We start from the raw sequence: 15565 nt of genomic DNA, 5'->3' as shown, positions 1-15565 counted from the left end.
ACTCACAAAGACAAAGATCCCCCCCCCCCGACTGTATAGCCTAAACAGACTGTTGGGGCAAGTGCTGTTAGCCAGCACACCCGGCCCGCCTGTCTCCCCAGCAGCGATGTTTGCTACACACCGCACCAGGTGTACTCATTTTGTGGCCGAGTCGACCTAGAGGGGAGAGGCCCAGGACTGGTTCAGATAATGGTCACCAGTGGTGGTGGTGGCCGTGGGTGGGAATCGAATTCGGGACACCCCCAGGGGTTACGTAGTGCTAACCGCTTACCGCTCACCCGCTCGCCCACCCACTTGCCCACCTGCCCGCTCGCCCACCCGCTCGCCCGCCCACCCGCCCGCCCACCCGCTCGCCCACCCGCTCGCCCACCCGCTCGCCCACCCGCTCGCTCGCTCGCCCACCCACCCGCCCATCCGCCCGCTCGCCCACCCACTCGCCCACCCACTCACACGTACGTGGACCTCACAGCATCGTCGCCCGCGTCGCCCACGGGACCCGCGTGCCTCTCCTTGGCATCCACCGATCCGTAGGTGGCCTCCCTGGGCAGCCCCCCGTCGTCCTCCTTGAGCTTCCGGTACGTGATGTCCGAACCCCCCTCGTCGTCGTCATCGTCGCCGCCGTCGCCCGCGACCCGGCCTCCCGCGGCCCGCTGCCTGGCCCTCCGCACGCGGTAGGCGACGATGAAGAGGCCGGCCTCGGCCGCCTGGAAGAGGGCGTAGAGGAGCGGGAAGAGGAAGATGGCGCCGATGGCCTCCGGGTGGAAGGTCAGCTTGAGGATGGCGGTGCACAGCTGGACGTTCTGGCATCCCGTCTCCATCGAGATGGTGCGACACAGCGAGGGGGGCAGGCGGCAGAGCCTGGCGAGGCCGAAGCCGATGCCGTAGCCGACGAGGGGCATGAGGACCGCGACGAGGTAGACGGTGGCGGGCAGCTGGCCCATGAGGTCGGGGCCCAGCAGGGAGCCGGTGAGGATGAAGAGGACGCCGAGAATGGGCAGTAGCAGCCACACGGACACCTGGGGGGGAGGGTGGGGTTCACGTCGTCGTCAAGATGATAACGACAATGACGACGATGATGATTGGTCATCGTGGTTGTTGTTGTTGTTGACCTACGTCTCTGCTTTATTGACCTGGTTAAGGGACTATGATACCATCAGTAGGCCTGGGCTCTGGGTTGTTCTTCGTGCTTTCGGAGTCCCTGACCTCTCTGCTCACGATCATCATTAAGGTCCTTCATGATGGTGAGCGGGCCCGAGTAATGCTACGTGGCCGAGAGTCTGAGCAATTCCCTGTTCACCTTGGGGGTGCGACAGGGATGTCTTACATTATTTAACATCATTTTGACCACGTAGTTCGTGAAGCCTTCAATAGCTGTACCGGAGGAATTTCCATCTGGTACAGATACAATGGGAGGCTTATCGATACCCGGATGCGGTCAAAGGATGGCTCCCTATTGGTCAACCACGTTATGTATGCCGATGATCTGGTGATTGCTGCTCACTCAGAGGAGGAGTCGGAGGTGCTGCTGCTGAACCTGGAGCTTGCCACTAAGAGGTGAGGCCTTACCATCAGCCCCACCAAAACTAAGCACCTGCCTGAGTATTTTGTACCATAGTACACTCCACCCCCTCAACTCCCCATTGGTGATGGAGCAGTTATGGAGTGGAGAGTTTCCCATACCTGGGCAGAATGCTTATGACCAGCTCTGGTTTGACAGCAGAAGTGTCACTCCAATTCAGTCGGGCAGCAATGTTTTTTCATCGGCTGCACAATGCTGTGTGGAAGCTACCTGGTCTGTCGCTCCGCACGAAGCTTCGGGTCTTCTCGGCCACAGTCATTCCCTCCCTTCTCTACGCTTGTGAAAGTCGACCCCTCTAATCTGCGCCGATTATAAACATTCAGGCTGGCATGCTTACGATCCATTCTGGGTTTAACCAAGGCTAGATTGTGTGAGGAGCTCATAAATCCATGAAAGATCTCGGTAAGCTCCTCCGGCAGGCAAGGCTGCGTTGGCTGTGTCACGTAGCCCGTATGCCCGCCACGCCATGGGTTGGAGAAGTGATGGAGTGATGTGGTACAGGAGGATGTGGAGCTGAGTGGACTTGCCAACGACTGGTACCAGCGGTGTCAAGATCGGCCTCTGTGGAGGAGGCTCGTGAAGGACGCTGCTACTGGGCAGTTGGAGGCAGTCGCCCTCCAGCAACAACGGAGGGCGGAGGAGTGACGCTCACAATAACGAGCGGAGCGCCGGGCGGCTAAAACACAGCGAGTTGGCACAGTAGGGGGCACAGCTGGTGGTGCATCTACCGGTCATCTCAAGTCAGCCAACCCATGGCACCTGCTGGGTCTGTCCCGTGATCTCCTCTCAGCAGCGAGCTTTCGACAACTTCACGTGGCCTCAAAGTGCACCTGGCCTGGCCCAGCCGCCGTGGTGACGTCACCGTCACTTAGTATTGGTATTAAGTTAGTAAGGTGTTGTGTGTTAGTAAGGCGTTGTATGTTAGGAAGGTGTATGTCGGTAAGGCGTTGCGTGTTAGTTAGGCGTTGCGTGTTGGCAAGGCATCACGTGTTGTTAGTAAGGCGTTGTACTCTCTCTCCATTGCACCCCCCTCCCCCGCCCTTCTCTCTCTGTCGGCCTGTCAGGCCTGGTCAGGCCTGTCCAGCCTGGACAGGCTTGTCCAGGCTGGTCAGGCCTCTCCTGCCTGGACAGGCCTCTCCTGCCTGGACAGGCCTGGTCAGGTCTAGTCAGGCCTGTCCAGCCTGGTCAGGCCTCTCCAGCCTGGTCAGGCCTATGCAGGTCGAGTCAGGCCTAGTCAGGCCTGGTCAGCCTGGTCAGGCCTTGTCAGCCCTGTCCGGCCTGGTCCGGCCTGTGCTGTCCACCTTGAGGATGACGTCTGCGGCGCCCGGTGCGCGATGTCGCAGCACAGCGCCGGCGGCGAGCGGCACCAGCGTGCCGCAGAGCGTGAGCGCGATGGCGCCGAAGGGCAGCATCTGCACGACGGGCGTGTCGAGCCAGTGGCGGCTGTAGACCCAGAGGCACAGCGGCATCAGCGGCAGCGCCAGCAGAGCCGACGAGGCCGTCATGATGATGCTGAGTGGGGGGTGGGGGGTTGGGGGGGGAGAAACTCAGGGAGATACACAGAGACTCATAGAGATACAGAGAGACTCATTGAGATACACAGAGATCCAGAGACTCATGGAGACACACGGATACTCATAGAGATACACAGAGATACACAAAGACTCATAGAGATATTCATAGACCCATAGAGACACACAGAGACTCATAGAGATACACAGAGACTCATAAAGACACATAGAGACTCATAGAGATATACAGAGACTCATAGAGATACACAGAGACTCAGGGAGATACACAGAGACTCGTAGAGACACACAGAGACTCATAGAGATACACAGAGACGCATAGAGATACATAGAGATACACAGCCACTTATAGAGACACACAAAGACTCATAGAGACACACAGAGACTCATAGAGATACACAGAGACTCATAGAGATACACAGACTCAGAGATACACAGAGACTCATAGAGACACACAGAGACTCATAGAGATACACATAGACTCATAGAGATACACATAGACACACAGAGACTTATAGAGATACACGGAGACTCATAGAGATACACAGACTCAGAGATACACAGAGACTCATAGAGACACACAGAGACTCATAGAGACACACAGAGACTCATAGAGATACACAGAGACTCGGAGAGATACACAGAGACTCATAGAGATACACAGAGATCCAGAGACTCATAGAGACTCATAGAGATACACAGAGACTCATAGAGATACACAGAGACTCATAGAGACACACAGAGACTCATAGAGATACACAGAGACTCAGAGATACACAGAGACTCATAGAGATACACAGAGACTCAGAGATACACAGAGACTCATAGATATGCACAGAGACCCATGGAGATACACAGACTCATAGAGATACACAGAGACTCATAGAGATACATAGAGATACACAGAGACTCATAGAGATACACAGAGACTCATAGAGATACACAGAGACTCAAAGAGACACACAGAGATCCAGAGACTCATAGAGATACAGAGACCCATGGAGATACACAGAGACTCGTAGAGATACACAGAGACTCGTAGAGATACATAGAGACTCATAGAGACACACAGAGACCCATGGAGATACACAGAGACTCAGAGACACACAGAGACTCAGAGATACATAGAGACGCATAGAGATAGACTCAGAGATACATAGAAGAGATACACAGAGACTCGTAGAGACACACAGAGACTCAGGGAGATACACAAAGACCCAGAGACTCATAGAGATACACAGAGACTCATAGAGATACATAGAGATACACAGATACTCGTTGAGATACACAGAGATCCAGAGACTCATAGAGACACACAGAGACTCATAGAGATACACAGAGACTCAGAGACACACAGAGACTCATAGAGATACATAGAGACTCAGGGAGATACACAGAGACTCATAGAGACACATAGAGACTCATAGAGATACACAGAGACTCAGAGACACACAGAGACTCGTAGAGATACACAGAGACTCATAGAGATACACAGAGACTCATAGCGATACACAGAGACTCATAGAGATACAGAGATATACACCGCCACTTATAGAGACACACAAAGACTCATAGAGACACACAGAGACTCATAGAGACACACAGAGACTCATAGAGATACACAGAGACTCATAGAGATACACAGAGATACACAGAGACTCATAGAGATACACAGACTCAGAGATACACAGAGACTCATAGAGATACACAGAGACTCATAGAGACACACAGAGACGCATAGAGATACACAGAGACTCGGGGAGATACACAGACTCGGGGAGATACACAAAGACTTGTAGAGAAACACAGAGACTCAGAGAGATACACAGAGACTCGTAGAGATACACAGAGACTCATAGAGATACACAGAGACTCATAGAGACACACAGAGACTCATAGAGACACACAGAAGAGATACACAGAGACTCGTAGAGATACACAGAGACTCATAGAGATACACAGAGACTCATAGAGATACACAGAGACTCGTAGAGATACACAGAGACTCGTAGAGATACACAGAGACTCATAGAGAGATACACATACACACAGAGACTCATAGAGATACATAGAGACCCATGGAGATACACATCATCACCATCATCACATCACCATCATCACCACCATCACCACATCACCATCATCACCACCATCACCATCATCACATCACCATCATCACCACCATCATCACCATCATCACATCACCATCATCACCACCATCACCACATCACCATCATCACCACCATCACCACCATCATCATCACCACCATCACATCACCACATCACCATCATCACCACCATCATCATCATCACCATCATCACATCACCATCATCACCACCATCACCACATCACCATCATCACCACCATCACCATCATCACATCACCATCATCACCACCATCATCATCTTCACCATCACCATCATCACATCACCATCATCACCACCATCACCACATCACCATCATCACCACCATCACCACCATCATCATCATCATCACCATCATCACCATCATCACATCACCATCATCACCACCATCATCATCTTCACCAACATCATCACCATCATCACAGCACCATCATCACCACCATCATCATCATTATCACATCACCATCATCACCATCATCATCACCATCATCATCATCACATCACATCATCACCACCACCATCATCATCACACACATCATCACACTCACCATCACCACACACATCACCATCATCACCATCATCACACACATCACCATCATCACACACATCACCATCAACATCATCACCACCATCATCATCACCACCATCACCACACACATCACCATCATCATCACCATCACCACACACATCACCATCATCATCACACACATCACCACCATCATCACACACATCATCACATCACCATCATCACATCATCATCACACACATCATCACATCATCACCATCATCACCATCATCACATCATCATCACCATCATCACATCATCATCACATCACCATCATCATCACCATCACCACACACACCACACACATCATCATCATCACCATCATCACACACTGGTCCCTGCTTAGACGAAGTAACCGGGATGAGTGAGAGAGAGAGACGGGGGGGGGTCTCTGTGATGCGCGTGTTGTGTTTAGCACGGAGCAAGCACAGAGACAACGGCAACAGCGACGAGGAGATAATAAAGCTTCTTGTTGACGGACAAGCTCTGTGGGTTTGAACACACACACACACACACGTGTACACACACACACGTGTACACACACACACACGTGTACACACGCACACATACACACGTGTACACACACACACATACACACACACACACGTGTACACACACACATACACGTGTACACACGCACACACACACGTGTACACACACACGTGTACACACACACACGTGTACACATACACACACGTGTACACACACGTGTACGCACGCACGCACACGTGTACACACACACACGTGTACACACACACACACGTGTACACACACACACGTGTACACACACGTGTACGCACACACACACGCGTGTACACACACACGTGTACGCACACACACACACGTGTACGCACGCACACACACGTGTACACACACGTGTACACACATGTGTACGCACACACACACACGTGTACACACACACGTGTACGCACACACACACACGTGTACGTGTACACACACGTGTACACACACACGTGTACTCACGCACACACACGTGTACGCACGCACACACACGTGTACGCACACGCACACACACGTGTACGTGTACACACGCACACACACGTGTACGCACGCACACACACGTGTACGTGTACACACGCACACACACGTGTACGCACGCACACACACGTGTACGTGTACACACGCACACACACGTGTACGCACGCACACACACGTGTATGCACACGCACACACGCGTGTACGCACACGCACACACGCGTGTACGCACACGCACACACACGTGTACGCACGCACACACACGTGTACGCACGCACACACACGTGTACGCACGCGCGTGTGTGCGTGTGTTGAACTTCTTTCGCACCGTACGTAGCCAACCGTGCTAATCTGTGAGTCTCAGTGGGTCTCTGTGGGTCTCTGTGGGTCTGAGTCTCTGTGGGTCTCTGTGGGTCTGAGTCTCTGTGGGTCTCTGTGGGTCTCGGTGGGTCTCTGTGGGTCTCTGTGGGTCTGAGTCTCTGTGGGTCTCTATGGGTCTGAGTCTCTGTGGGTCTCTGTGGGTCTGAGTCTCTGTGGGTCTCTATGGGTCTGAGTCTCTGTGGGTCTCTGTGGGTCTGAGTCTCTGTGGGTCTCTATGGGTCTGTGTCTATGTGGGTCTCTGTGGGTCTGAGTCTCTGTGGGTCTCTATGGGTCTGAGTCTCTGTGGGTCTCTGTGGGTCTGAGTCTCTGTGGGTCTCTATGGGTCTGAGTCTCTGTGGGTCTCTGTGGGTCTGAGTCTCTGTGGGTCTCTATGGGTCTGTGTCTCTGTGGGTCTCTGTGGGTCTGAGTCTCTGTGAGTCTCTGTGGGTCTCTGTGAGTCTATGTGGGTCTCTGTGAGTCTCTATGGGTCTGAGTCTCTGTGAGTCTCTGTGGGTCTCTATGAGTCTGTGTCTCTGTGGGTCTCTGTGGGTCTCTGTGCCTCTCTGGGATGGACCGCAGGGACGATTATCTGAACCGGGTCCCGAGCCTCCCCTAGGTCGACTCAGCCTCAAAACGTTCATTTATTTCCACCACGTAAGGGCCACTGTGCTGACTGTATTTATTAACTCGAAATTGTTGTTTCAGAAACGACCTGGCCAACAATTGATATCTCACTGACGTTGATTCGAAACACGGACGGGAGAAAAACCGGTGGGGACCCGGAGAAAAATCCACGCGGCTACGGAGAGAGAGAGAGACACGCAAACTCCAAAAATACAGCAGCAGGCGTCGTCAGGGTCGGGATCGAACCCACGACCTCCTGTACACCAGGCGAGGTAGTTAACATCTCCTAGCCACCGTGATGATGATGATGAGAGAGAGACACGCAAACTCCAAATATACAGCAGCAGGCGTCGTCAGGGTCGAGATCGAACCCACGACCTCCTGTAGACCAGGCGAGGTAGTCAACATCTCACCACGGAGAGAGAGAGACACGCAAACTCCAAATATACAGCAGCAGACGTCGTCAGGGTCGGGATCGAACCCACGACCTCCTGTAGACCAGGCGAGGTAGTTAACATCTCACCACGGGGAGAGAGAGACACACAAACTCCAAATATACAGCAGCAGGCGTCAGGGTTGGGATCGAACCCACGACCTCCTGTACACCAGGCGAGGTAGTTAACATCTCCTAGCCACCGTGGTGATGATGAGAGAGAGACACGCAAACTCCAAAAATACAGCAGCAGGCGTCGTCAGGGTCGGGATCGAACCCACGACCTCCTGTAGACCAGGCGAGGTAGTCAACATCTCCTCGCCACCGTTTCCAAAGTAGTCCTAGCCTATGATCGTGCCATGATAGATATTGTTTTTAATCTGGAGGAAAAGAAACGTGAAGATTGATATTCTTAGGTTTTTTTCGGTAAAGTCACGTAGGTAAAAAATAAAAATTAGTAAAATTAAAATAAAATTAAAATCACTTGATACAGCTATCGTGCTGTGACGGTTCCACCTGAAGACGGAAGCTTGTGTTGCCTCCGAAACGTCGTGATTTTTATTTTATTTTTATTTTACTTTTATTCATTTTAATTTTTTACCTACGTGACTTTACCGAAAAAAACTAAGAATATGAATCCTTGCAGTCACGAAAGCTTCACATCTAGAATGTAACGCTTGCTTCAACTATCCTGTGCCCGAGTAACAGGAGACACATACGGAGGCTGGGTAGCGATACAAATATAAAGATCCCCCGTGTAGCCTGTAACAGACTGTTGGGGCAAGTGCTGTTAGCGAACACCTATGAAGGCCGGCACGGCACACGAGGGGGTGGGTGGGTGGCCAGCACCACGCCCGGCCGCCTTTGTCTCCCCAGTGACGATGTTTACTACACACCGTACCATGGCTACTCAATTGAGGCTGAGTCGATCTAGGGGAGGCCCGGGACCGGTTCAGATAATCGTCACCGGTGTTGGCCGTGAGCGGGAATCGAACTCGGGTCTCCAGGCTCGTGACGCAGCGTAGCACTAACCGCTGCGCCACCGCTCCCCCCTCGCCGAGACAGAGACAAAGATCCCCCGTGTAGCCTTAACAGACTGTAGGGGCAAGTGCTGTTAGCGAGCACCTATGAAGGCCGGTACGGCACACGAGGGGGTGGGTGGCCAGCACCACGCCCGGCCGTCTTTGTCTCCCCCCCTATACACAACAAGACAAAGATCCCCCGGGTAGTCTGCGCAGACTGTTGGGGCAAGTGCTGTTAGCGAGTGGCAGCACCTATAAAGGCCGGCACGGCACACGAGGGGGTGGGTGGGTGGCCAGCACCCACGCCCGTCCGTCTTTGTCTCTCTCTCCCCCCCATCACCCCCATCACCCTGATGGAGACCCCCTGGCTCCGTGTCTACGCGTGCCACGCTCCTCTTGGTCGCTTAGATGAATCGTGGCGACTTCCGTGACAGAATTTCCATCGCGGTTCTCAGAATATCGGCACGAGAAGCAGGTCTTCAGACGATGCCGTCCTGGCGGAGATCACGACGATGATGATGATGATGTTGATGATGACGATGATGTTGATGATGATGTTGATGATGCTGATGATGTTGATGATGATGCTGATGATGATGTTGATGATGACGATGATGTTGATGATGATGTTGATGATGCTGATGATGTTGATGATGATGCTGATGATGATGTTGATGACGATGATGTTGATGATGATGATGTTGATGATGTTGATGACGATGATGTTGATGATGATGATGTTGATGACGATGATGATGTTGATGATGCTGATGATGTTGATGATGATGTTGATGACGATGATGTTGATGATGCTGATGATGTTGATGATGATGATGTTGATGATGACGATGATGCTGATGATGATGTTGATGATGATGCTGATGACGATGATGATGATGTTGAGGACAATGATAATGATGATGTTGATGACGATGCTGATGATGATGTTGATGACGATGATGATGATGTTGATGATGCTGATGATGTTGATAACGATGATGCTGATGATGATGTTGATGATGATGATGTTGATGACGATGATGATGATGTTGATGACGATGATATTGATGATGATGACGATGTTGCTGATGATGATGTTGATGACGATGATGATGTTGATGACGATGTTGATGATGTTGATGTTGATGATGTTGATGATGATGATGTTGATGACGATGTTGATGACGATGTTGATAACGATGATGATGTTGATGATGATGATGCCGATGACGATGATGAGGTTGATGATGTTGATGATGATGATGACGATGATGACGATGCTGCTGCTGCTGATGATGATGATAATGATGCTGATGATGCTGCTGCTGATGATGATCATAATGATGCTGATGATGTTGCTGCTGATGATGATGCTGCTGCTACGTTATCCGTCCAGTCGTGGGGAGTGGTGGTGCTGCGGTTAGCGCTACGCCGCGCTACGAACCCGGCGACCCGAGTTCGATTCCCGCTCACGGCCACCACCAACACCTGAACCGGTCCTGGGCCTCCCCTAGGTTGACTCAGCCTCAAATGAGTACCTGGTGCGGTGCGTAGTCAACATCGCTCCTCTCGCAACGTAATTGTATTGGAATTTCGAGAGCAGTTCATATTCTTACCATCTTTCCATTTCGCTCAGATTGAAATCGATGAGTGGAGTTTGAATTTTACGCTCGCCGCTTTTGAGACACTTCAGTATGAAGTACACTTCAGAATAAGTCATTTTTAAATAAAACACTTTTTTTAAAAACACGCTTCTATGAAATGTACTAGTAATGGAAGAACTCCACGACTCCAGGAAGTGGCCCCGAAGTTTGCCACAACGTAAGGGGCCGTGGGCCAATTACAGCCAACGTCAGGTTTTTCTTTGAGGTGCGTGCTCATCCATATCATCCATATCACCATCATCATGACACCTCACCATCTCATCATCATCCTCAATCATCATCCTTACAACCATCATCCCATCCACCCCATCACCACCATCGCCACCATCACCACCATCGCCACCATCATCACCACCAGCCCACTTGAGGTTCATGTCTGCAGGATCATCATCCCACCCCATCTCGCCACCACCATTCCATCATCACCACCACGATCTCATTCATCTCATCATCTCACCATCATCATCCTCAATCATCATCTTACAACCATCATCCCATTCACCCCATCGCCACCATCACCACCATCTCATTCATCTCATCCATCTCACCATCATCATGCCATCTCACCATCTCATCATCGTCATCCCAAATCATCATCCTTACAATCATCATCCCATCCACCCCATCGCCACCATCATTCATATCATCATCTCATCATCATCCTCAATCATCATCCTACAACCATCATCCCATCCACCCCATCACCACCATCACCACCATTACCACCGCCACCTCACCTGAGGTTCATATCTCCGTCGATGAACAGCGACATGATGTTGGACAGCGTCCCGCCGGGGCAGCATCCGCACACCAGCACCGCCACCGCGGCCGCCTCGCCCAGCGCGAACGCGTTGGCCATGGCGAACGCCACGAAAGGCATCACCGCAAACTGCGCCAGGGCGGCGATGAGGACCCCTGCGGGCCTCCGGAGGTGGTGGCTCAACTGGCCGAGCTCCACCGTGCAGCCCATGCCCAGCATGGTGAAGGCCAGCACCACGGCCACGTACACGCTGATGATGGGGTTGAGCGGCGAGTCCCAGATGGGCGACACGGTGGGGCCCGTGGTGGCGGTGGCGGTGGCGATGGTGGAGAGTAGTCCACCTTCTCCGCCGTTGCCGTCGCTGCTACCGCACGGGGGTGACGCGGTGGGGGGCGTGACCCCCAGCTCCAAACCTCCGTCCGTGATGTTCTCCAGGACGGAGTCCCACAGCCATGACGACGAGGAGTTGAGGAAGTCGATGGTGTTGTTGTTGGTGGTGGTGGTGTTGTTGGTGGTGTTGTTGTTGGTGGTGGTGTTGTTGTTGGTGTTGTTGGTGGTGGAGTCGTCCAGCACGGCGCTGCTGAAGAAGGTGACGTTGGTGAAGTCCTCCCCGGACAGCTCCACCGTGAAGTTGTCCATGGCGCCCGCGAGCTCGACCCTACGACCGACCGTCGGACTCAGCTGACCGACCTTCTGACTGATCTTCTGACTCACCTAACCGACCTTCTGACTGATCTTCTGACTCACCTAACCGACCTTCTGACTGATCTTCTGACTGATCTTCTGACCGACCTGACCAACCTACTGACTGATCTTCTGACTGATCTTCTGACTCACCTAACCGACCTTCTGACTGATCTTCTGACTGATCTTCTGACTGACCTGACGACCTTCTGACTGATCTTCTGACTGATCTTCTGACCGACCTGACCAACCTACTGACTGATCTTCTGACTGATCTTCTGACTGACCTGACGACCTTCTGACTGATCTTCTGACTGATCTTCTGACTGACCTGACGACCTTCTGACTGATCTTCTGACTCACCTGACCGACCTACTGACGACCTTCTGACTGATCTTCTGACTCACCTAACCGACCTTCTGACTGATCTTCTGACTGATCCTTCTGACTGACCTGACCGACCTACTGACTGATCTTCTGACTGATCTTCTGACTGACCTGACGACCTTCTGACTGATCTTCTGACTCACCTAACCGACCTTCTGACTGATCTTCTGACTGATCTTCTGACTCACCTGACCGACCTACTGACTAATCTTCTGACTGACCTTTTGACTGACCTGATGGACCTACTGACTGATCTTCTGACTGACCCTCCGACTGTCCTTCTGACCGACCGCCCGTCCGGCTGACCGCCCGACTGACTGTCCGTCCGACTGTCCTTCTGACTGACCGTCTGTCCGGCTGACCGCCCGACTGACTGTCCGTCCGACTGTCCTTCTGACCGACCGCCCGTCCGGCTGACCGCCCGACTGACTGTCCGTCCGACTGTCCTTCTGACCGACCGCCCGTCCGGCTGACCGCCCGACTGACTGTCCGTCCGACTGTCCTTCTGACCGACCGCCCGTCCGGCTGACCGCCCGACTGACTGTCCGTCCGACTGTCCTTCTGACCGACCGCCCGTCCGGCTGACCGCCCGACTGACTGTCCGTCCGACTGTCTGGCTGACCTTTCCGACTGACTGCCCGTCTGACTGTCCTTCTGACTGACCGTCTGTCCGGCTGACCGCCCGACTGACCGTCCACCAGCCCAGCTCGGCGTGGAGCTTGAGACGACGAAAACCGCCCTGACAAATGCAACAACAACAACAGCAGCAGCAGCAGCAACAACAGCAGCAGCAGCAGCAGGGGCTGGAAGACCTCCACAGACCCACCCAACTTGTGTGATTGTGTGGTGTGTGTGGTGTGTGTGTGTGTGTGTGTGTGGTGTGTTTGTGTGCTGTGTGGTGTGTGTGGTGTGATTGTGGTGTGAATGTGTGGTGTGTGTGCTGTGTGGTGTGTGTGGTGTGTGGTGTGTGTGTGGTGTGTGTGTGGTGTGTGGTGTGTGTGGTGTGTGCTGTGTGGTGTTTGGTGTGTGGTGTGTGTGGTGTGTGGTGTGTGTGTGGTGTGTGTGGTGTGTGGTGTGTGTGTGGTGTGTATGTGTGGTGTGTGGTGTGTGTGGTGTGTGTGCTGTGTGGTGTTTGGTGTGTTGTGTGTGTGGTGTGTGGTGTGTGTGTGGTGTGTGTGGTGTGTGTGGTGTGTGCTGTGTGGTGTTTGGTGTGTGGTGTGTGTGGTGTGTATGTGTGGTGTGATTGTGTGGTGTGTGTATGTGTTGTGTGATTGTGTTGTGTGTGTGGTGCGCATGTGATGGTATGTGTTTGTGTGCGTGCGATTGTGTTTGTGTGGTGTGCGTGTGATTGTTTGTGTGTTGTGTGTTTGTGTGGTGTGTGTTTGTGGTGTGTGATTGCGTGGTGTGTTTGTGTGGTGTGCGTGTGATTGTGTGTGTTTGTGTGGTGTGTGATTGCGTGGTGTGTTTGTGTGGTGTGTGGTGTGATGTATGTGTTTGTGTGGTGTGTGGTGTATTTGTGTGATGTGCGTGTGTTTGATGACTCACCTATTCACCCGTCTAGTTTCTCAGCTGTTCAGTCGTTCGGTCCGTTCACCTGTTCGGCCGTTCACCTGTTCAGTTGCTCGGCTGTTCACCTGTTCAGCTGTTCAGCCGTTCACCTGTTCAGTTTCTCGGCTGTTCAGCTGTTTGGATGTCGATCCGTACGTCCGTTTGGTTGGTCAGCCGTGGGTTCGGTTCAGCCTTTCGGCTGTTTCATTTCGTCGGCTGTTGTTTGTTCGGCTGTTGTTCTTGTTCAGCCGGGACCAGCTGTTCTGTGCCGCTGCGTGAATCTTGTCCGCCTCGCTCCGCTGGAGCCGGCGGCTTTGTCTGTGGCACGCGGGTTGCCAGGCTGGGCCGCTCTGACTGAGTGAATGGGTGGGCGGATGGGCGTGCGACACGCACACACACACAGACACACACAGACACACAGACACACGCACGCACACACACACAGACACACACGCACAGTAACACACACACACACACAGACACACGCAACACATTCACTCTGAGCGGTTGTGCGTGCGTGTGTGTGTCTGTGCATGTGTGCGTGTGTGTGTCTGTGCATGTGTGCGTGTGTGTGTCTGTCTGTGCGTCTGTGTGCGTGCGTGTCTATGTGTGTGCGTGCGTGTGTCTGTGTGTTTGCGTGCGTGTGTCTGTGTGTGCGTGTGTCTGTGTGTGTCTGTGTGTGTGTGTGCGTGCATGTATCTGTGGTTTATCTGTGTGTGTTTGTCTGTGTGTGTGCGTGCGTGTGTCTGTGTGTCTGCGTGCATGTGTGTGTGTCTGTGCGTGCGTGTGTCTCTGTATGCGCTGCGCTACGAACCTGGTGACCTGGGTTCGATTCCCGCTCATGGCCAACACCGGTAACGATTATCTGAACCGGTCCTGGGCCTCCCCTCGGTCGACTCAGCCTCAAATGATTACCTGGTGCGGTGTGTAGTAAACATCGCCACTAGGGAGACAAAGGCGGTCGGGCGTGGTGCTGGCCACCCACCCCCTCGCATGCCGTGCCGGCCTTCATATGTGCTCGCTAACAGCACTTGCCCCAACAGTCTGTTAAGGCTATACGGGGGATCTTTGTCTGTGTCCGAAAAAGTCTGTGCGTGTCCGTGTGTGTGTGTGTGTGCGTGTGTTTCTGTGTGTGTGTCTGTGTGTATGTCTGCGTGTGTGTCTGTGCGTGTGTCTGTGTGTCCGTGTCTGTGCGTGTGTTTGTATGTGTCTGTGCGTGTATGTCTGTATGTATCTGTGTGTCTATGCTGTGCGTGTATGTCTGTGTGT

General features: G+C 52.7%; 1 protein-coding gene across 3 annotated transcripts; it reads right to left on the bottom strand.

The window, feature by feature from the left end:
• Positions 1-446: 446 nt before the first annotated feature.
• On the bottom strand, positions 447-15282 carry LOC133357761 (sodium/bile acid cotransporter 4-like). 3 transcript variants are annotated; one of them, XM_061575877.1, is made up of 5 exons: positions 15111-15282; positions 14294-14646; positions 11655-12335; positions 2881-3091; positions 447-1016 (listed from the first exon to the last, which is right to left on the bottom strand). In XM_061575877.1, exons 3-5 carry the CDS (start codon positions 12314-12316, stop codon positions 447-449), a joined length of 1443 nt encoding a protein of 480 aa, XP_061431861.1. In that variant the 5' UTR covers positions 12317-12335; positions 14294-14646; positions 15111-15282. The 3 variants fall into 3 exon arrangements, with proteins under 3 accessions (XP_061431861.1, XP_061431862.1, XP_061431860.1); XM_061575878.1 differs by lacking the exons at positions 14294-14646; positions 15111-15282 and adding an exon at positions 12560-12585 and having other exon boundaries at positions 11655-12391; XM_061575876.1 differs by lacking the exons at positions 14294-14646; positions 15111-15282 and having other exon boundaries at positions 11655-12656.
• Positions 15283-15565: the final 283 nt, after the last annotated feature.

Source organism: Lethenteron reissneri, chromosome 59 (assembly GCF_015708825.2).
Source record: "Lethenteron reissneri isolate LAM-NWPU_2019-01 chromosome 59, ASM1570882v1, whole genome shotgun sequence".
Lineage (NCBI taxonomy): Eukaryota > Metazoa > Chordata > Hyperoartia > Petromyzontiformes > Petromyzontidae > Lethenteron > Lethenteron reissneri.
This window is presented reverse-complemented; position numbering and strand designations above follow the sequence as displayed.

What these genes read in the sequence shown, in the direction of transcription:
- LOC133357761 (XM_061575877.1), bottom strand. Translation starts at nt 12,316, where the DNA reads ATGGACAACTTCACGGTGGAGCTGTCCGGGGAGGACTTCACCAACGTC. An exon ending in GACGGAGATATGAACCTCAG is followed by an intron (nt 3,092 to 11,654) that starts GTGAGGTGGCGG and finishes CCCCCCACTCAG; the next exon opens with CATCATCATGACGGCCTCGT. An exon ending in CCGCAGACGTCATCCTCAAG is followed by an intron (nt 1,017 to 2,880) that starts GTGGACAGCACA and finishes CCTCCCCCCCAG; the next exon opens with GTGTCCGTGTGGCTGCTACT.